At 52.2% G+C, this 19807-nt stretch overlaps 6 protein-coding genes across 6 annotated transcripts; 3 read left to right on the forward strand and 3 right to left on the reverse strand.

Moving 5' to 3' along the window:
• Nucleotides 1-367: 367 nt before the first annotated feature.
• On the forward strand, nt 368-3259 carry CTHT_0029190 (gal4-like Zn(II)2Cys6 binuclear cluster DNA-binding domain-containing protein; the record flags this gene model as incomplete). The annotated part of the gene is made up of 1 exon (XM_006693311.1): nt 368-3259. The coding sequence occupies one exon, from the start codon at nt 368-370 to the stop codon at nt 3257-3259; it is 2892 nt and encodes a 963-aa protein (XP_006693374.1).
• Nucleotides 3260-5744: 2485 nt separating this feature from the next.
• On the forward strand, nt 5745-6533 carry CTHT_0029200 (uncharacterized protein; the record flags this gene model as incomplete). The annotated part of the gene is made up of 2 exons (XM_006693312.1): nt 5745-5860; nt 5936-6533. 2 exons carry the CDS (start codon nt 5745-5747, stop codon nt 6531-6533), a joined length of 714 nt encoding a protein of 237 aa, XP_006693375.1.
• A 629-nt stretch (nt 6534-7162) lies between these two features.
• CTHT_0029210 (uncharacterized protein) lies at nt 7163-8225 on the reverse strand (the record flags this gene model as incomplete). The annotated part of the gene is made up of 3 exons (XM_006693313.1): nt 7163-7655; nt 7750-7970; nt 8061-8225. The coding sequence occupies 3 exons, from the start codon at nt 8223-8225 to the stop codon at nt 7163-7165; spliced, it is 879 nt and encodes a 292-aa protein (XP_006693376.1).
• A 4893-nt stretch (nt 8226-13118) lies between these two features.
• Nucleotides 13119-15950, reverse strand: CTHT_0029220 (putative rho-GTPase-activating protein; the record flags this gene model as incomplete). Its single annotated transcript, XM_006693314.1, has 3 exons — nt 13119-14158; nt 14218-15831; nt 15905-15950. 3 exons carry the CDS (start codon nt 15948-15950, stop codon nt 13119-13121), a joined length of 2700 nt encoding a protein of 899 aa, XP_006693377.1.
• A 1514-nt stretch (nt 15951-17464) lies between these two features.
• Nucleotides 17465-18987, forward strand: CTHT_0029230 (membrane dipeptidase-like protein; the record flags this gene model as incomplete). Its single annotated transcript, XM_006693315.1, has 3 exons — nt 17465-17726; nt 17809-17994; nt 18062-18987. The coding sequence occupies 3 exons, from the start codon at nt 17465-17467 to the stop codon at nt 18985-18987; spliced, it is 1374 nt and encodes a 457-aa protein (XP_006693378.1).
• A 288-nt stretch (nt 18988-19275) lies between these two features.
• On the reverse strand, nt 19276-19762 carry CTHT_0029240 (mitochondrial 37S ribosomal protein uS13m; the record flags this gene model as incomplete). Its single annotated transcript, XM_006693316.1, has 3 exons — nt 19276-19587; nt 19650-19694; nt 19760-19762. The coding sequence occupies 3 exons, from the start codon at nt 19760-19762 to the stop codon at nt 19276-19278; spliced, it is 360 nt and encodes a 119-aa protein (XP_006693379.1).
• Between the last annotated feature and the right edge of the window lie 45 nt (nt 19763-19807).

Below are 19807 nucleotides of genomic sequence, written 5' to 3' on the forward strand. Positions count from 1 at the left end.
CTGAGCTCTGCACGTCTCCCATTGTCTCTTATACCTGCTCCATCTGCTTTGCTCGCTACCCTATTTTTTTTTTCAGTCTTGACTCTCCCTCCCTTTTGACCCAGCTCCTGTTTCCCATTGGCACTCACCCAGTGTGTGCTTGATACTGCCCATATTACCCCTATTTACCCGCCCAAATAACACTCCCGCTCACTCGCTCACTGAACGCCAAACCCCTCATCTCACTCCGTTCTCTCTGTCGCCCCTCTTGCCTGGCTTTGGCTATTGATCTCACCCCCCCCCCGAAGGACTCTCGGGTCACTGGCCGCCGCAGAAGCAACTCCGTGAACTCACTCTTTGACCGCCGGCCGTTAGGATAACCGCAAGCATGACTGCCCCTATCACCACGCCGGCGGCGTCGACGCCAAAGGAGGCGGCGTCAACGAGGAAAAGGAGGAGGAGGGCCCCCGCCGGCGGAGCTGCTGATGACTGCTTCACCTGTGCGAAGCGGAATGTGAAGTGCGATAGGAGGAGACCTTATTGTTCGCAGTGTTTGGAGATTGGCAACGAGTGTTCAGGTTACAAGACGCAGCTCACATGGGGAGTTGGCGTCGCCAGTCGGGGGAAGCTCCGTGGGTTGTCTCTGCCTATTGCAAAAGCGCCTCCTGTGAATCCTCCTAAGCCTGCGAAGGCACCGGCACCGGCGTCTTCGACGACGCGGCGCTCGACGACGACAACATCGACAACATCGACAACAACGACCACCAATCCTGCCACTACCACTACGACTAATCCTGCTCCTACCCTCCCGACTGCTCCATGGCCGGCAGAGCACGATGATCGTGCTGGAAAGGACGAGATAGACATGGCTCACCATCATCGGAATCCCTCTATGCCCCCTGTGACGTCGCCATTTCACCCTTACGATGTTCCACCAATCTCCCAGCCGGAACCGGCGCCGCCACCGGGCTGGACTCACATTCCCTTCACTGCGAGCATGCCCCCGAATCCGAGTGACACTACGAGATTTGCTCCCCCAAGAGGACTGCAGATTCCTGTCACGACTCCGAACGACATCATGCAGCGGGAGATGATCCAGACGCCTATCGACGCCATGAGCGACATGGATTACATGTCACCCATTGCCCATTCGTTCCCCCGAGATGATATTTCCACCTTCGTTCACAGCCCGATGGTTTACGACAGCTTCCCTAGCCATACCTCTCCGATCCCCCAGTCACCAGTCGCTTCCATCATGATGGAGCAGACTCGGGCGCCAGCCCCCTGCTCCAGCTTGGTTTACGCACCGCCTGAACTACCGTCGAGCTTGCAGTCTCACATGTCGCATGTCGACAGTTTGGATGCCCAGCTGAGCCGGAAGTTTCCTCCTGAGTGCGATGTGATGAGTGAGTCAAAGCCGATGCCACCACGTTGCTCCTCCTCCTGGCAAAAGCTAACCCCGGGACAATCAGTCCCTGGGACACCTGATCTGGACACCACATATAGCTCCAGTGCTCAGTCGTATGGCCCCTTTTTGTCATCCTCGTCCAACACTGACGAGGAATCCGTCTCTCAAAGCGTTCCGGATCGGAACCCGGTGCCGTGGCCCGGGCCTATGTCGATCCCCTCGCAACCTTCGTCTCCGGTCTTGCAAGTGAGCCCAGATCTGATTAACAAGATACCTTTTTTCATGGATTATTACGAGAAGACCATGTGTCCAAGCATGGTGTTCATCGATGGGCCTGGTAACCCGTTCAGAGACCATATCCTCCGTCTCAGCAGTACTAGCCGGAGCTTGCAGCATGCTATCTGCGCTCTGGCTGCTTGCAATCTGAGGATGAAGCGGAAGCTCAGCCTCGGTCTCCACGGCAGGGATGGCGAAAGGAGACTGGACATGAGCCCGATCGACAGCGGGTCCAGCGTGCAACCCAAGGATCAGTCGCTTGCTGAGGAGTACCAACACCGGAACCTCGCGGTGCGACTACTGAACGAGCAGCTGAATGACCCAGAACGGTCGACACACGATTCTGTCCTTGCCACGATTCTCTTGCTGTGTCACTACCGAATGGCTGAGTCTGGGGTTGCCAAGTTCCAGACGCAGTTCGCTGGTGTCAAGAAGATTCTGGGTTTGAGACAAATGTCCCCATTCCCGGCCTCGAGGGAATCGGCATGGATGGAAGCTCTCTTCACCTACCTCGACGCTGTGTCCGCCAGCATTAACAACAGAGAGCCCCAACTCAGCAACTCACTGTGCTCAGTACACCCTGACTCGAACCCCCTGCCCCTAGGCACCGAGAACTTAGTTGGCTGCGACCGCGAGCTTTTCAAGACTATTGTCAAGCTTGGTCGCCTGAACATGCTCTCGCAACACCGTCCGGTACAGAACGTGTTTTCCCCTCCGCCTTCGCTCTCACGTACCCAATCATCTCCGGCACCCGATTCTCCTCTGGGCCCAGCGCTCAAGCCGGCCCCGCCCATGCTTGGCGGTCATGAGCGTCACCACAGTATCTTTGGCGGCGCTCCTCATCCCCTTAGCACTAGCATCCGCTTCGACAGTACCGGTTTCAGCACTGCTTCCATGGACGACGAGGATCTCCTTGGCACTTCGCTCCAGTCCCAGACAGCCTATGACGACCCACGAAGTCTGTTTTGGCGCGAGTGGAAGGAGGCCCGCATGGCCCTGCAAAGCTGGGAGTTTGATTCGGCCCGTGTCCGCGCATCGCTCCAAGCGGCCTTATCACCATCCTCTTCATCGAATCCATACCAGATGCTCCCCAACACATCCTCGCAACTCCCTGTCGTCCCGACAAGCGCCCAAGTCCGCGATCTCAACTCGCTCAGCGAAGCCTTCCGTTACGCGGCGCTGCTCTACACAGAGCGCTTGGCCAGCCCCCACGTGCCCTCCAACCACAACACTTTCCGCAACCTGGTCAGCCAGGTTGTCTACTACGCTACAAGCCTAGAGGCCGGCAGTGCGGCTGAGAAGTTCTTGCTGTGGCCGCTGTTTGTCGCCGGAAGCGAGTGCGTCAACGAGCTGCAGCAGAACATTGTACGGTCTAAGTGCCGCGATATCATGGCCCGTAGCGGCTACATGAACAACCTGGCGGCGCTGGACATCTTAGAGAGGCTGTGGGCTGGTGAGTGTCGGGACACTCTGAGCAGGAATGGAGTTGTGGGAGCCATGGGGATCCCTGGGGTCGTAAATAACAGATCTGGGCCTTTTAACTGGTCGAAATGGATTAGCGGTCCGGGCGTTGATGTCGAGTGGATTATGTTTTGATGTTGATGACACAGTTGATGATGAACGGGCATTTGTCTTAGGGGATAGACGAGGGGTTGAAATACGAGGGATGGTTGATCAGGTATTGTACTTGGCTGGGCGCAATATGTTGGTTTATGGTGATATAGAGCGGGAGGTTTTGCTGAAAGGTTGGTTCACTTCCAGGCTTTTGCTACGGGTCGTCTGATTTCCTTTGTCCTCAGTCTATCAACATGTCTTAATTTTTGATTCTGTACATCTATTATGCATACCCCTGGCGGAGTATCTTGAAAAGGGCTCATTTCCATTGTTTGGGCGCTCAGGAACATTCAGGTTACTATGATCTTGTCTACACAAGGTATATAGCGGACAGATTCCTTTTGTCAAAAGAAAAATATAACGAAGTCATGGACTAATTCCCTCATACCTGCCCGGTTTGCTCTATTTTGATAAATTCGTGATGTTTGACGCTATCCGTTTGCATGGGCCACGGGCTCCCTACCCGGACAGGGTGGTCCTGAGGACAATGACCGCCCTGGGATTGCGCCATCGACTCCTCTCCTGCACAAATGCGACGACAGGAAGCAGATGTATCGTTCTTGCACCTTTTTCTCAGGCACGTTCAAGAAGCGGCGGTCCCTGAACAGGCAGGCCAACCTGGGCAGGAAAGGGCCTTGTTGGGGGGGGGGGGAGCGTCTCCTCCGTACCTGAGCATGCAACCTCCTTGGCGGTTTCTGATCGGCCAGGAGGTGTCTGAGAGCTTCCCGATTTCTACAGTTGCATCCTAGGTCGGCTCGGTGGGCGTTTAGTACATAGTGGGTTACTACGTGGTCGTTCTAGGTCGCAGAACCCGGGGGCATATGAGGCTATCATAAGTTTGATAAGTATTTTTGCTTGCAGTCACCCACGGCCCGGGATTACCTGCGCACAAGTGGCTGCCCACAATCGGTGAGGGCGGATAACGCCGTTAGGGACCAGCCGACAGGAGAGTAAGAACACTGTGTAAGCAGATCGTATCGGTGATCATCTTACTCGATAGCCACACCACCCGCTATATCTCTGCGGGGAGAGCTGGTTTCTGGAAAGAAAGGAAGGAATCTAGAAGGGGAGATTGTTGAAGCTGTGCAGTCGGCCACCACCATCCTCCAAGACCAAAGCTTGATGGGCCACCCTACCATTCGGTTACCGAAGCCTCCATTGGGTAAGTCCTCCTATGTACAAGTGAAGGGTAGTGTTCGCTGCATCATGCATCGGCATCCCAAAGTCTTGATGACAACAAACGGGTACGAAAGTCTCTTTCAATACACCAGGTATTAGATAATAATTCAAAATCATACAGTTACTACGGGAGGCTTTGCATGGGGACGCAGGTGATATACAGTCTGCCGCTGCAAGGACTAACGTCCAATTGCAACGGTGTTTCCGTCTCTGCTTGCGTGCGTGAACCGATCCCACCTCAGCTAGACCTGGGAAGGAAGGAAAATAATAAGCGCCATACCACCTCCAACGTCGAGCTCCTCTCCCGTGTTGTTGCGCGCGGGGTCGTGTCGCGACTCGCCTTGAACATCCAGGGATCGAGTGGCTTGCGTCGGTCTCGCTGCTGCCGGATCTCTACAATGAGATCGCTCAAGTAGGTAGAGAGAAGTAGTGTAAGGCTAGCGCAGAAAAATAGAGTTTGGTGCGAGTGGTCGCACTAGCTGCGCCATGAAGCAGTCCACAACGTGGGGGCGTGTTGCTAAAAGGGGACCGTTTGATGCCCGCTGCTTCACTGCTTTTCCTTCATCAGACGGAGGTGGCTGCCAGAACTGGGGCCGAGCTTGATAACAACATCTTTGTTTCATACGCTCCTGTCGGCAAATGTCACTACTTGGTGCAGAGGTCAGGCCAGGATTGTGTAAAAAGCTTTGCTAGCACTGATTGCATCATCGGCTTCATTCAAGCAGAAAACGCTCAACCGCGAGCAGGAGGCATGTTGGTGATACAGATTTGGCTTATTGGCGATTGGCCGAAGCAGAAGTTTTAGAAACGATACCTAGGGGTCAAGATCAAAAGGAAAACCAACTACTCGTGGCTTCGGTTCAACTAGCGGCAAATGGCGTCGTTGGAGAATCCCATTGGCGGTGACTTAAAATCCTGATCATTGGGCAGATACAGAAGTGTGAAGCTCATCCGCTCGGTATGCAAATTGGAAACAGTTTTCGGATTGAGAGGAACGAACAAAGGCGAAAGATGAGGTGAGGTGGACTTCCCGTGACGACTTGGAGAACACGAGTCCTAGGTTGAGGATGGGACGAATGCCAAGCACCCAAGGCTGACGGCTGTCAAACCTATGCGCGGCTGTTATCAACTGTTTGCTGATAAGCAGAGACCCCACCACAATTGCTATCTTATCGGAACGAGATCCAGAAATTTTGGACTCGTGGTCGACGGGGAGTAGAGGAGAAGCTCCTCTTGTCAGTCTCAACAACAACAACAGTCCCCTGTATAATTCCATCGCATAGGCACAATGGGTCGCGAACTTCAGAAGCGTAAGAGGCGCTCCTCGCGCCCTACAATTCGCATGCCCAACAGGCGGAAGAAAGCTCTAAATCCTGCTGGCAACAACATCATCGCAAAGAGCTGGTGCGTTGCCTTTTCCTTTACACTGGCTGCTCTCACTCATTCAGTGTTGGTCTGACGTCGCATGTTTTCTTACAGGAACAAAAAAGAGACTCTTTCCCAGAATTACACCCGCTTTGGCCTGGTAGCCAAGCTGGGTAAGGCGACTGGTGGTACGGCCCCGGGCAACAAGGCTCTGCTCAAGGACCTCAACGACCCGCTGGCCATCAAGTCAGGCGACCAGGGCTTGATCAAAGTCAGCGAAGTCAAAGTCGAACGCGATGAGCAGGGCCGCATCAAGCGCGTGGTGCGAGACAATAACCCGCTAAACGATCCCCTGAATGACCTCGACAGCGATAGCGAGTCCGACGCCGTCCCGCAACAGCAGCAGCAAGAACAGCCCGTTCTGAACAACCACATCCGACAGCACGACTTAGAGTTAGAGAATGTCGCAGCCGATGTGGATGATGAGTCTAAACCCGAGGTGCTTCGCGCTCTGGAGCGTGAGGCTACGCGGCCGGTCGAGAAGACCGTACGCCATCAGAGCGAGCGGGAGCGTGAATGGCTTCAGCGGCTTGTGGATAAGCATGGCGACGATGTTGCTGCTATGGCTCGTGATAGGAAGTTGAATCCCTACCAGCAGACTGCTTCGGACATCAAGAGGAGGTTGAAGAAGGCGGGGCTTCTGTCTGCTTAATAAAGAAAGGTTGCCAAATTTATGTGGCCGGGAAATGTTGTACTCGCTGGGCGGAGTGATTGCGACAATCCATCCAAGGAGGTGGCCGATATTTACTTGGGAGAGTAACCCGGGAGACAACGCTGCCACTTTTCAGGGGGAAAAAAAGTGAAGGGTCCTGAAAGACGGGAAGGGGGTCATATTTACACCATGGGATGGCGTTTGGCGTTTCTACGAGTACCTATCTGGAGAGTATATAGTCCTAAGAACAATATAACAACATACAAGCTGGGACCGGCATCAAAGGTCGATATCAATGATGCGAGAAATTTCCTAATTTCATGGTATCTTTGATCCACCTTCTATGACTCCGTCAACACCAAGGTAAACCGGACCAGGCCAACCCGAACAGCCGAATGTGCTAGAAAAGACTGACAGACGTGAAACATCAGAAGAAAGCAGATATCCGCACACCAGCTATGCCCTCCGATACTACTATCGTCCCCTGTTTCTTCAACAAAGGCCGCATCCGAGATCGCACAATTACCAACCGTCCCCAACACGCCAGGTGCCATGTCCCCCCGATTGCATCGAGCAAGACATATATAGCACTCGCTTCCATCAACAGATTTTCGTTTACCTCCCATCAATTACCGAGCGATCCGGTCATAGTCAGCATCCGGGAACCTCACCGGCTGCGAACTATCGGCGTACGACACCTCAGAGACTGCACCCGGAGCAGGCGAACCGTACCTGCCACCCGCAGCCGACGCCCGGCCAGAGTGGTACTCAGTATCGACGTCAAACGGGCTTGATGCCTGGTGCTGACGGAAGGGGTTGTCACGGTACGAGCTGCCGACCGTGCTGGCCGCTCCGCCGGGGCCGTACGGGTCAGAATAATCGGAGCGCGGGGCTGGGGGACGAGTGGATGCAGTGTAGTCTGTGCGACCGTCCTCGTGGTCGTCATCCATGCTGACAGGCGCATAGGCCTCCTCATCATGAGGAGCGAGGGAGAAGGCGGCCTTGTCGGGGTCGATGTTCTGGTTCTTGGATTGAACACGGTCGTAGCCCGGCAGCCGGTTGTACATCTCCCAGTACTTAAGGGTCCAGATGCTAATGAAAGTTGTCACCCCAAAGAAGAGGCTGTGAATAGTAGGGTCGGTTAGTTGTTATGGTCTTGGACAAAGCCGACTAAAGGAGGGTTGCACAGCAAGGGGATTATGTTGGGGAGTCCTACAAGACGAAGAAGCCCAGGCCAACGATAGCCTTGCTAATGCCGCACACTTTCCCGCAGAATCCGGCCGAGTTGTAAGAGGCCTGGGTCGCAAAAGCCGAGAGCCAGAGAATGGTGTAGAGGGCATCCACCGTCACCATAACGCGGGGGTTGGCGATCTTGCGTGTCCGCGAGTGGCGCGGGGCCATGGTCAGGTAGATCCAGGCGGGGATGGTGAGGAGGGGCTGGTTGGCAACCGAGGTATTCGTCAGAATCCGAAGTTCTTCATACGAGAATTTAAGACCAAAAGGGGAGATGATAGGGGATATGCATACCATTGCGAATGTCCAGCCATTCCTGCCGGTGATTTTGGCGCTATCATGCCGGAAGACGGCGATCTCGAGGCACCACAGCACAAAGGCAAAGATGATCTGGAAACTGTGGAAAAGTAACTTGTATTTTGGGATCCCTTCAGCGTTGACCTCAAAGTCATCCCACATTCTGCCAATGGGTTTGTGCGGTGTCGGCGGGTGATGGCGATAGTCGAGCTTCTTGTTGTGGTTATTGGGTTGTCACAGAGACGATGTTGACTTCGCGCTGGGTCGCTGGCACAGGGACCAGGTCGCAAACTCGACAACACTCGGCTTCAAGAGCGCGGGCTCAGATGCAATACAGAAAACTATTTCAAAGAACGGGTGAGAGGGAACAAACAACACAAGCTTGCTGACACAAACAAAGGCGTAGAATTTAGTGTTGGGCCAGAAACAGGACGAAAGTAGCAGAGCCCTGAGGTCCCAAGTCCCAAACAGGATCCCAGCCCGCAGAGGTCACCAGGGTCGCCAAGGCAGTCCTACAGCTCCCAACACAGCCCACCCAGCAACGCAGCCTGCAGCGCGCTTGGCTTCTTTTGTCCCAGCGACGCGAAGCCCAGGGGCGGCTCTTGGTCTTGGCTGTGGGGCGCCAGGGTCGCAAAGCCACAGGCGTGGGCAGGAAAGCAGCATGGGACACGTGCCACGACGCGCTGAACAACCAATCAGCGCTGTTTCGGCTCAATCAAATCGGAGAGGACTGTGGGGCTTGTGAACCTCAGAGGGCTGATTGAGAGCCCGAGAAATCTGACATGCCGGGCTGGGGAATGAATAGCATCCATGGCTGCTGTTGTTGTCGGGTCAAGTATCGTGTGAACCTCGAAGCCTTGGCCTGTCAGAGCCAAACCCGAAAACCCAAGCCTTGCCAGCTCTTTATTAAAAATGCCTAATATTTTTTTTCTCTTCGTCCTTGATAATACAAACCACATATCGTACGCCTCATGAACAAGCATTCCGGCACAACGTGCCTTTGGCGAGACTCTGAAGCATTTGCAGAGTGATCAATGTTTTGGGTTCCCTGCCTGCAATCTCCCACCAAGCGGCAACCCGCTCCGCTGCGCTTGGGTCAGCTTAGTAAAGGCAACCACCTCAAACTGAGAACAAGCGCTTTTGTGCAGACGTCCCCCCAAAGACGCATACAACTTAGAGATAGACAACTGCGCGGATTTATAGCCATCGGTCCTTTTCAGCTCGGGAAGCTTTCTTGTGCAGTGTGGGCCACGGAGCGTGGGCTGCCGGTGGGGACATGATCCAACCCGGTGCTGATCCAGCCTCTGCCTTAACCTCATCCGGTCTTACAAAATCCGCTGCGCCCCACTCCCGAGATCGGGTGTTCATCCCAAAAAGCCCGACTTAGTTCCCGGGCAATAAGTTTCGTCCGTAATGAGTAGAGTAGCCTTAGAAGTTTGCAACTTTTTGAATTACATGGGCATGACCTTGGTCAATGTCCAAAATGTAAGCCTAAAATCGAGGCCAATCCTGTACCCTTCGAGGCTTTTCCTGCCCAATTGCCCAAGCAAGAAGCCTACATGAACACTACCGCGATATATGCGGAGACCATTGAACCAGCTTGATGTTTCAACGCTTTGGTGTACTTCATTGGTACACAATCCTACACACACTCTACCAAATGAACTCATACAAGGCTAAATGTCGCACAGGCTTGCCTTGAGATTCAATGTGGAATTGGAGCACAGACCCCTTGGTAAATTCTAACATGCAGAGTTTTACCCAAATCTTCGGTTACAAAACAATTCCATCAGTCTCTATGATACCAAGTTAATTAACTATACACGCTAGATTCTCTATCTAAAAGATGTAGGTATGTGGTTTTAGTTGATTAGTCTTATACTGCCTTCGGTCAAGCATAAGGCGCTTCCAACTACTACAACGCCGGCGATATGCCCTCCCCCAGTCCTTTGCATTTTGATGTTGTCCAATCCACTCACAAGCTCTTTATTAGCAGCTCTTTACGCAGATTTAAACTCCAAAAGCGCTCAATTGTGTCTCGATGGTAAGTCAGTAAACTCAATTTATCTCCTGCGGATATATGTTCCTGAAACATAGCATCTGATTTGCTTCCCAATCAACACTGGCAATTCCAACTCCTCCTGTCTCTGCTAATCCTCCAACGTTATGTGTAAATTACCAAGATCTTCCGAAACTCAATCACAGTAGCGACCAAGCTCCTCCTAGATCATGAATCACATATTAATCAAGTCCTGGATGACCTGAAGATTGATGTCATCTTTCACCTTTTCTTGGACTTCTGCTTCGGCCTCTTTATAATGGGCTCCCTATTTCTGTAGAATCTCTTTCGGAGTTCGTTCTAGATCATTCGTGATTTTGTGGAGGGAGTGACGTCCAACAAACGGGTTATGCAGCCCGAAATAAGGCCAGTATAGGATATAGTTAGAAATATCTCTTTCCTCCACGCAGAATATAGATGCTATTATGCGCTTAACATGTTGGGAAACTCAACTGGGACAGTTACGGATTGGCTTCTCTTCAGACCTCCTAAATCTCAGCAGAGTTCTATCGAAAAAAGGAGCGGCTTAAACAGTGGTGCTAAAGATGAGGAGTAAAACACTTGCCTCAGACATTGAGTAGACAGTAATTTCTGGTATGTATATGTTCTAGCACGCTTTCACGAGCATCTGGCATAAGGCGAGTCTCTCTGATAAGCTCATCCACCATATTATCAGGACTGTGGACAAGCCGGAAAATAAATCTAGGTTAAACAGATCGTCCATCGGTTCCCCAGTGGGATATGTTTGTAGACCATCCAGTGGTCCATTTATCTGACTTCCACGAGCCATGAATGCTCTCAAGCCTTCACTTTTTGCTTAGCCCATACCGTTCATTCCAGAGCGCCAAACGCATATTGTACCCGTTCGACAATGAAATATGATTTGGGAAAGCTAAAGAAATTGTACTAATTCCTGGCTGACCATCACCGAGTTTTCAGCACGCCTTGATCTTGACATCGACATGGAGAAAGAGTCAAGCGCTGGCTCTCTAAGATATTCAGCGCACTGTTGCGCCATGTCTCCAGTGTATACAGAGCCGTTGGATCCCTCAAAGCTCCGTTCAGGTAATGGCCCGAGAATGAGGTTGAAGAAGTCAATTCATCTCTGATTCATGCCGAAAGCTCCATGATAAACGTGACTGGCAGAAGTAGGGACTGCCGGGTCACATGACTGAATCTTGAGCGCAGAATGCCAAGTTTATTTCCGAGCTTCTTGTGCACCAGTATCTCGGTCTGAAGCTGAACCAAGAAGTGAGTATACTCCCAGGTATACATGTCGTGCCAAGATACTCTCCATGGGTCGTGTACGATGTAGTTTATGTGATTTACGAAGCGTTTATGGCGCCGTTTGTGGACTGAGTGATCGCAAACTGAGTCACGAGCACCTAGGAGAACGCGCAGATAACGCGTATCCTTCAAGCTGAATGGGAATGTTAAGGCTACCAGATAGCCTAGTTTGATGCAAGACCGATTTTTCTGGCGAGCTGTTCCAGAATTTTCGCTATATTGAATATCCATGGGTAACATCTAGTATCTAAGAAGGCTATCCAAAACTTCACGCTTATGCAGCCAAATGGGTGGGGATCTAGGGTGTTACACTTGTTTATGTTGTCGATTCCGATACCCAGCTAATAGATCGTGCATGTGGAAACTGAGATGATAACAAACGTCAGTTAAGTCTTATCCTTTTTCTCCGGAGTTTGCACAGAAAGCCCCACTGAGCTAGAGACAGGATATCTTGAGGAAGCCGCTCCAAGAAGCTGTCTAAGCTCAGGTATTGAAAGAATTAGAGGAAAACCACTTGTCCTGGAACATTCTAATGTCTTCCTTGATTTTTCCTAATACACATTAATTAATGCGGTCCTGGAGCTTTTTATGCTCTCCAAACACATCATGCTTTCCTTTTTTTTTCCCCCAAGATGCTCACAGTGTCTCGTAAAGACTTCAGTATCATTCCTCATGATTGATATGAAATAAGGCGTTGGTGGATTTCGTAGCTATCTTAGGGGCAGGTCTAAAAGAGAGTGACTCACGAGGAGCAGTTTTTAAAGGAGATACCTACTTCTCCAAGATTTCATACATCTTTTCATGATTTTTGCGCTTATTAACTACCTATCAAGCAGAAAGAACGATGTTGGTAAAGACACATGCTAAGCCATATTAGCTTAAAACTGATAGCAAGTTAGGAAAATATGAACAATGAAACAAAACGCTTGGAGATTTTCTTCTTCCATTGCACGGGAAAGGGATATGTTGACTGGTGTGCACTGAAGACAAAAATGATACAAACGTGGATAGTACCTCGCTGCTATTGTTTGGGTGTTACCACGGTACGTGGACGATGAACGGTGAGGTCCCACATAATGTTGGGCAATGATAACTTACATGAGGTAGGGCCATCCTGTGCTTCCATTCAATCCGAGTTGAGAATTTTTTATTTGATATCATGCCTCAGAAGGAGCATTTAGTCTTCCTGATGGAACGACTCGTCAGGAAAAAGCGCCACACTGGCGACTACATTAGGCAATTTACTCTCCACTGACCCTCAAAGAGATAACAAGGCTTCACCCTAACAGTTGGGGTATGTGTGACTTTAATTGTACTGTCATTTACCACTGAAGCTCCCTGCCTCACAGCAAATAGAAACCTGAGCTAAACCAACCAAACACAAAGGTCGCCAAGCACATAACCACCCGCCATTCATCCTCAAAAAACTACGGAATCTGAAGGTGCCCGGTGTGGGATAAACGCAAATAGGCCATCAAAAGAAACCAACTAACAGGAAAAAAAAAAAGCACCAGGAAGGGATGACAATACAAGAAAGGGGCGGGAGCCAACCATTCATCCAGTCAGTCACCAGATCCTGTTCTTTTATTCATAAGCAACAATGGCGTTGCCTTCATTATCATATCCGCATTTCCTTCTCCAATCCAACATTCCTTCTTCCAAACTGTAAGTCATGAAAGGAGCATCAACAAAATTTCGACGGACAATCACTAATAATCCATCGGTGCATCCACAAGCGTAACCCCATGAGTATGACCTTGCTGCGATTCACCCTGTGGCTGGTGACCAGGCGGAGGTGTTGCCGTCCGGGCAGTAGCCGACGACACGGCAGGGGTTACGCGACGGCCAGATGAAAGCCGGGCGCCGCTGCGGCTAAGGCTGTTGCGCTTCTCAATGAAGCCCTCGGAAGAGGCGATCGAGCGGGGCAGGCTGCTGCGCTTATCAGCCAGGGAGTCAGGAGCAGATTGTAGTTGTTGCTGTTGGTCGGTAGCAGGCGCGGGCATGGGCACGGGGACGGTAATCGAAGAAGGCCCAGCGCTGGCCGAGCTGCCGTTTGCGGGCCCGAGATTACCATCAGCTGGGTGGCTGAAACCCATGGTATCGTCCGAGGGTACTTCAAGACTTGTTCTCTTGGGCAGGACAGGCCCCAAACTGCCGCGCTTGCGGTGCTCAGTCGTCGGGCTGGAGATGCTTGGTTGGATAGGGAACCTGTTTTCCGGGCCACCAATGCTCCTGTCGCGTCTATGAGGGGTTCGGGGAGTGGGCGCGGGCGACGTTGCTCTACTACGACTGCCGCTTGCCTTCTCAATGATAGCCCGGTTGCGTTCCTCCACAAGCGCCTTACGATTGCTCTCGTCGGTAGAGATGGCACGTGGCCGCTGCTTGACGGTACCAGAGGAGTTCAAGGTTGACAGACGCTTCAGTTCGTTGAAAATGGCATCTTTGTGCGCAAATAGATCGCGAACCAGGCGGTAAGCATGTTTCTCCTCCATGGTGAGCGACGTCTCCTGGCGCGGGCGCAAGATACAAGGAGCCAGGACAGTAGCCAGCTTCGAGATGTACTCCTCGTCAGCTGAGGTTAGCTCGATCAAGCGTGTAAAGTGGTTCATGCAGGCATCCAAAGACGCAATATTGGCCAGCCGAAGCTGTGACAGGGTCTGCTGCAGGATAGGGATACGGGCAGCGTCACCGCCATCTGGCGTGGGCGTGTTGTAAATCTGCCTGATGATCTCATAGACGTGGGATGAGACTAGAGAATCTGGGGACAGTTAGTAACGGCAACAGGCACGACCTTGCACGACTACGCACCAGGCAGCTCGAGAAGGTAGAGCTTCAGCAGACTGGCAACCGTGGGAATGTCAAATTCCTCAAACGTCTCAAGAGCAGGCGGCTTCCCGTTGTTGACCTTGGCTCTCAGCTTGTGCGTCTGAGACAGCGGGACTTCATGGAGCCAGACACCTCGCCTGGCTTCATCACCCTCGAGATCCGGGTAGTGATGGTCCAAGTACGTAAGAATGGTTGTGATAATGATGGGCACACGCTTCTTATCGGCCCTAGCACGAGCCTCAAGATCAACGCCAAAGGTTTGGTCGTCGATCTTGTTGTAGTAGTTCTCATAAATGACAGGCCTAGGGACGAAGCTGCCGGTGCGATAGTTCTCCAGGAGATAGCGCAGATCGCCTAGAGGCGACACGGTCTCCTGGTATAGCATCATGTTGTCAACAGTCGCCTGCAGGCTTGGGATGACGTTGCTAATAGTCCCTGAGAAATCCAGGATAACGGTCTTGATAGCCTTGAGGCGGTCCAGCTCGCAACGCTCAAGGAATTTCAGATGCAAGAAGATGGCCTCTTCAAGCTCGCAACGCATCTCGTCCAGCTTCTGGACGGCAGCCTTGTACTTCTCATCGGCTTCTCTCGCTTCCCGACGCAGACGTTCTGCTGGAGTCTCGTTGGGCCTCGAAGTGTTAAGGACATCCCACTTCGATAGGTATTCCGCCACAGTGCCGACCACAGGAGAGTCGCTGCTGTCTGATCCTGTAATGGGGAGAGAAAAGGTCCTGCTCACGGTCTTTTTCTCCGGGATGCCAGCCCACTCCCAAGCCTTCGGGCGCCATTGGTAGAACATCTTAGAACTGTTGGCGAACGTATTCCCGACGTTACCAACCAATCGCAGGAACCCATGGGTGACCAGATCCTGTCCGATCCTTTCGGCATAGCTGACGCTGGTGCTCCCCATATGACGCTGAATGTACTCAACGATATCTGTGCCGGCAGAGCAGTTCTGGTAGGTTCCGAGAATAGGGACCTTGTGCTCGCCCATCTTGATGTTGGTCAACATATGATTTAGAATCTTTTTTACTTGGTCTGGTTGGTACGTCTCGTCGCCGATCTCAAGGGGGTCCTCGTCCTCTGCCGGATCCTCCACCTTGATGGACGGAATGTTGCTCTTCTGTTGGGGGCTACTTTCGGGATCCTGGAAAGCGAGCTGGTTCTCTTCCTCGAGATCTTCCACGAGACGACACTTGTTGAAATAATTGCTCCTGAGCTTCTTCACAAGCTCGAGCTGCTTGTCGTGGGCTTTGATCCGAGCTTGCAGCTCCTCGTGGGAATCTTGAATACGGGATTCATGGGCATCGCACCATCTCGAGAAAGGGTTCACGACCAGATCGCGGATGTTCTGGGCGATCTTCTTGTGGTTCTTGGCAGCATCCTCCATCTCGGTGCGGACACCCTCGTAGGCCTTGCGCACGCTGGCGCCATCGTCACGGGAAAAGCCGCCTTGGATTTTGTCCACTGCGGGGGCAATTTCAGCTAGACGTTGGCCATATGCATCTTCGGCGTCGGCGCGCATGCGAGCAATGGTCAAGATCTGGCGGTTTTCGATGGTGCCCTGCTGAAGCTTGCTGAACAGGACGCCGAGGCCTTGGATTTGGTCAGCACTCCGCTATGGTAGTTGCGCCTTGTTTGACGTGGAGCGCGCGCTGATGAAGCATACCTGCGGCATAGTCCGCCGACCAGAACGAATCTGCGAAGCCGGGCATCTTTCTGGGAGTGTTAAAATAATCAGGTAAAGAAGACTCAACAACTGGGTATTACTGCTCGATCAAGAATGCGGGGTAACGGGAGGATAAACAGGAAGACGGGTGCCGCGGCGTTGCTGTTTGGTGAGTAAGTGTGTACTTTCCAAACGTGCCAATCGTCCAAAATGCCAGCGGGTAAAAGCTGTGTGGGATCCGATGAGGCTGAGCCCAGCCAGCGGCAGCCGAGAGCTCGAGGGCGATCGATCGCGGTCGAGTGAAGTCGGTGGAAACCTGCAGGTTCAGGCGTCGAATCAGGAAAGGAAGCCGTGAAATTGAGGGGCAGTGGTCGTGGTCGTCGAGCGCAGGATTGCAAGATGGCGACGACTCAAAAGTAGATAGAAAAATACGAAAAATAAAAGGACAGCGCTCGTGGCGACAACACGAAGGTGAGCAGAGGGAAAAACGAGACCTTTTGGGCCACAGGTCCTCTTTTCCACTTGACGATGCCCGGCAAGGCACTACATGCATTGCACCCCGATCCAGACCCAGACGCCCAGTGGGATGCCGAGTTTCATTGGATGGCTCCGTCAGCAACATCTTGAGGTCCAACTCCAGCTGTCAGCCCCTGCAGGCGCGGATGGGCCCACCGTTCAGAAACAGCGCCAAGCGCCTGCCCGCCGTTACGGATCGTTACGGATTTTGTAGGTAACATTCGTCCAATGAACAGTTGAAGCTCCAGGGTCCAGTTGAAAAAGGCTACACCAGATGAATCTGCAGTGGCTGAGACAACTCTAGGTAACACTTCATGTGAGAATACCATGCTGTTATTCTGATATGATTTTTTTTCTCGAAAAGTCGTTTTAAGTACTCGAGAACAGCCTCGCATATTCCACCATTTTTAAAACCACACCTGCTGCCAGCAACCGGATCCGGCACGACGTATCGTAAAGTAACGCCGTCTGATCTGTATCGTTACCTTAGCGCGAAGACCCCGCAGTACAGACCCTGAACCCCAACTCCAACGATAGGATCAAGAAGGCAACCGTTGCGAAGAAATTGGACAGTCAAACAAAAGTCAAGTGGCACTTTTTCTTCCGCTTTCCCCTGAAGCTTAGTTGGCATGATGTTGTGAATTTTGAGCTGGCACCAATGTCTCTGGGTTTATAGTTGTACCGTCCTGAACACAAGGCCCCGGCGAAGGGGAGAGGAGCCCAGACACGAGCGACGCCTGCGACAACCGACCAATGGATTGGGGTGACAGGGTCCCACCGTAATTCTGACGGCCGTAACGACAGTTGAGAGATATGTACCCTATAGGCAGCCGCGAATCGATACGAATTACGCCTATCGCTTGTCCCGGACCCATCTCAGTCACCGGATGGCTGGCTCCTGTCTCTCTTGTCGAGGTTGTTGATAGACCAAATCCTCTTAGTACTTAAGTGAAAGATAATAGATGTAAGTCCACAATATCTGCTCGGCAACAAATCCTCTAGTTCATTGGCTCCAACTCAAACCAAGTCCAGGACTGGGCCACGATGGGGAGCGTGGATGAAGTCCTGATATCACCGCTGTTGACCAGTTCGCAACCTGTACTTCAACATCAGGAGCGGTACCGTTGGCTTCGGCTAACTAAGGCACTGAAGACTGCTCTGTACGGTGTCGCGTCCATCCTCGTCATTTCGCTTTTGATTCACGGGCCAATTACTTCAGCATGTTTCAGTCGCCTGGTGTCGTTATCTAAGCCACGAACTATTGAAGAACGGGTCAAGCGTATTCTGACTTTTACTCCTCTAATCGGTAATACTTTCACTCAACCACGTAACCCGATCAAGTTTGCTAATATAGCAAGCAGATGGACACAATGACCTTGCTATCTTAGTGAGGGGTTCCTACAACAACCATATCCATGATGAGTCCTTCAACAAAGGCTTTGTCGACGGCGGTCTTGCTGGGCATGTCGACATACCCCGTCTGAGGACTGGGATGAATGGAGGTGCCTTTTGGAGTGTCTTTTGGCCGTGTCCTGCAAACGGGACAGACTTCTCTGACGAGAACTACGCTTCCAGTAAGATTCCAAACTTAACTCCCCCCTACACAACATGTCTGGAATCCCCGTCTAACAAAGTCTCAAGTTGTCCAAAACACCCTCCAGCAGATTGATGTCATTACCCGTCTCACCCAGCTTCATCACTCAACGTTCTCCCCCCCAACACTATCCCTCCCAGCATTCCTCCACAACTTCTATCACCACCACCGCCTCATCTCTCCACTGGGAATCGAAGGCCTTCACCAGATTGGCAACTCGGCCGCCACGTTGCGGCAATTTCGCGCTTTAGGTGTGCGCTACGCGACCCTAACACACAACTGCCCGAACCGGTTCGCAGATTCTGCGCTGATCGGCAACCCCCCACGTAAGGCCGAGCCTATCTGGGGTGGCGTGAGCCCGGCAGGCAAAAAGTTGATACGGGAGATGAACCGGATCGGCATGATCGTGGACTTGGCACATGTCAGCGTCGACACAATGAAGGACGTACTGGGCGCCGGAAAGGATGGATGGGAAGGGAGCCTGGCACCGGTAATCTTCAGCCATTCGAGCGCGTATGCAATCTGTCCGCATCCCCGAAATGTGCCTGATGATGTGCTCGACCTTGTTAGGAAGAAGGGTGGTTTGGTGATGATCAACTTCAGTCCAGACTTTATCTCGTGTGTGGAGGCGCCAAACAGAGACGATGGGCTCCCAGAGTTCTATCCTAAGAATGCGACCTTGGCACAAGTGGTTAAGCATGTAAAATATATCGGAGAGCGAATCGGGTGGGATCATGTTGGACTGGGCAGCGACTTTGACGGGATCGAGAATACCCCCGAGGGGTTAGAAGATGTGTCCAAGTACCCCGAACTTGTGACCGAGTTACTGAGACAGGGGGTAACGGATAAAGATGTAGCGAAGGTGGTCGGCGGTAATGCGCTTCGAGTTTGGAGGGAGGTCGATGCCGTTGCTGAGAAGTTGCAACAGGCGGGGGAGCCTGTCTTAGAGGATGAGTTGTCACGGCTATGGTAGTCGCTCGACATACCCATGTTGCAGCAAAGAACATTGTGAGGGAGAGAACATCTTGGTGTATCAAAAAGCGTTAGGAACATAGCATGTATCCACCCACAAAAGCCATCGTCATTATTATACATGATTGTACATCAACCAAGACCACAGGACGCCGCCGACCTTCAGTTCAACTAAACCCTCAGGCGGCCATGTTGTACACAGACGACCAAAGCAAACGCCGGTGCCATATCGCACGCCTTGACTTGGAACCTCGGGAATCACCCCACTCACAACCTCCCAAAACACCAATTAACCGTGGCGCTCGATCTTGTTGAGCTTCCGGGCCGTCTGGATCTGGGTCCTGGTGCGCTGGCCACGGACCGGCAGGTTCATTGCGTGTCGCCTTCCACGGTATGTACCCATATCACGTAACCGTCGGATGTTCTCTCGTACTATATTTCGTGCTTCGTTTTCGATCGTCATTGTCGACAGCTCGGCCGTCAGGGCCGTGATGATTTTCGGCTGCAGGGTGCCAATGCGCGCAAGCGGGTGAATGCAGTACTTAGCCATGATGCGCGCCGACGTCTGTGGTCCGAGAGCATAGAAGGACTCAAGAGCCTTCTACGGGGATGTGAGCATGTTGGCTGAGAAGCATGGAGAGGGGCATGCGCTTAGGATCGCACCTTGACAAGCTTCTGCTCGTTAAAGTTGACGCCGAAGAGGAACACCTGCGGGAAAAGTTAGTGCATGCCGGACTTTCAAGAAGCACGCTAGGACAACGAGAGATCAATACCATCTTGTCGAGTGCGCTTGGCTGGCCTCAATCCCAGTTCCCCTGAGC

This window comes from Thermochaetoides thermophila (genome assembly GCF_000221225.1).
Source record: "Thermochaetoides thermophila DSM 1495 unplaced genomic scaffold scf7180000011816, whole genome shotgun sequence".
Taxonomy (NCBI): Eukaryota; Fungi; Ascomycota; class Sordariomycetes; order Sordariales; family Chaetomiaceae; genus Thermochaetoides; species Thermochaetoides thermophila.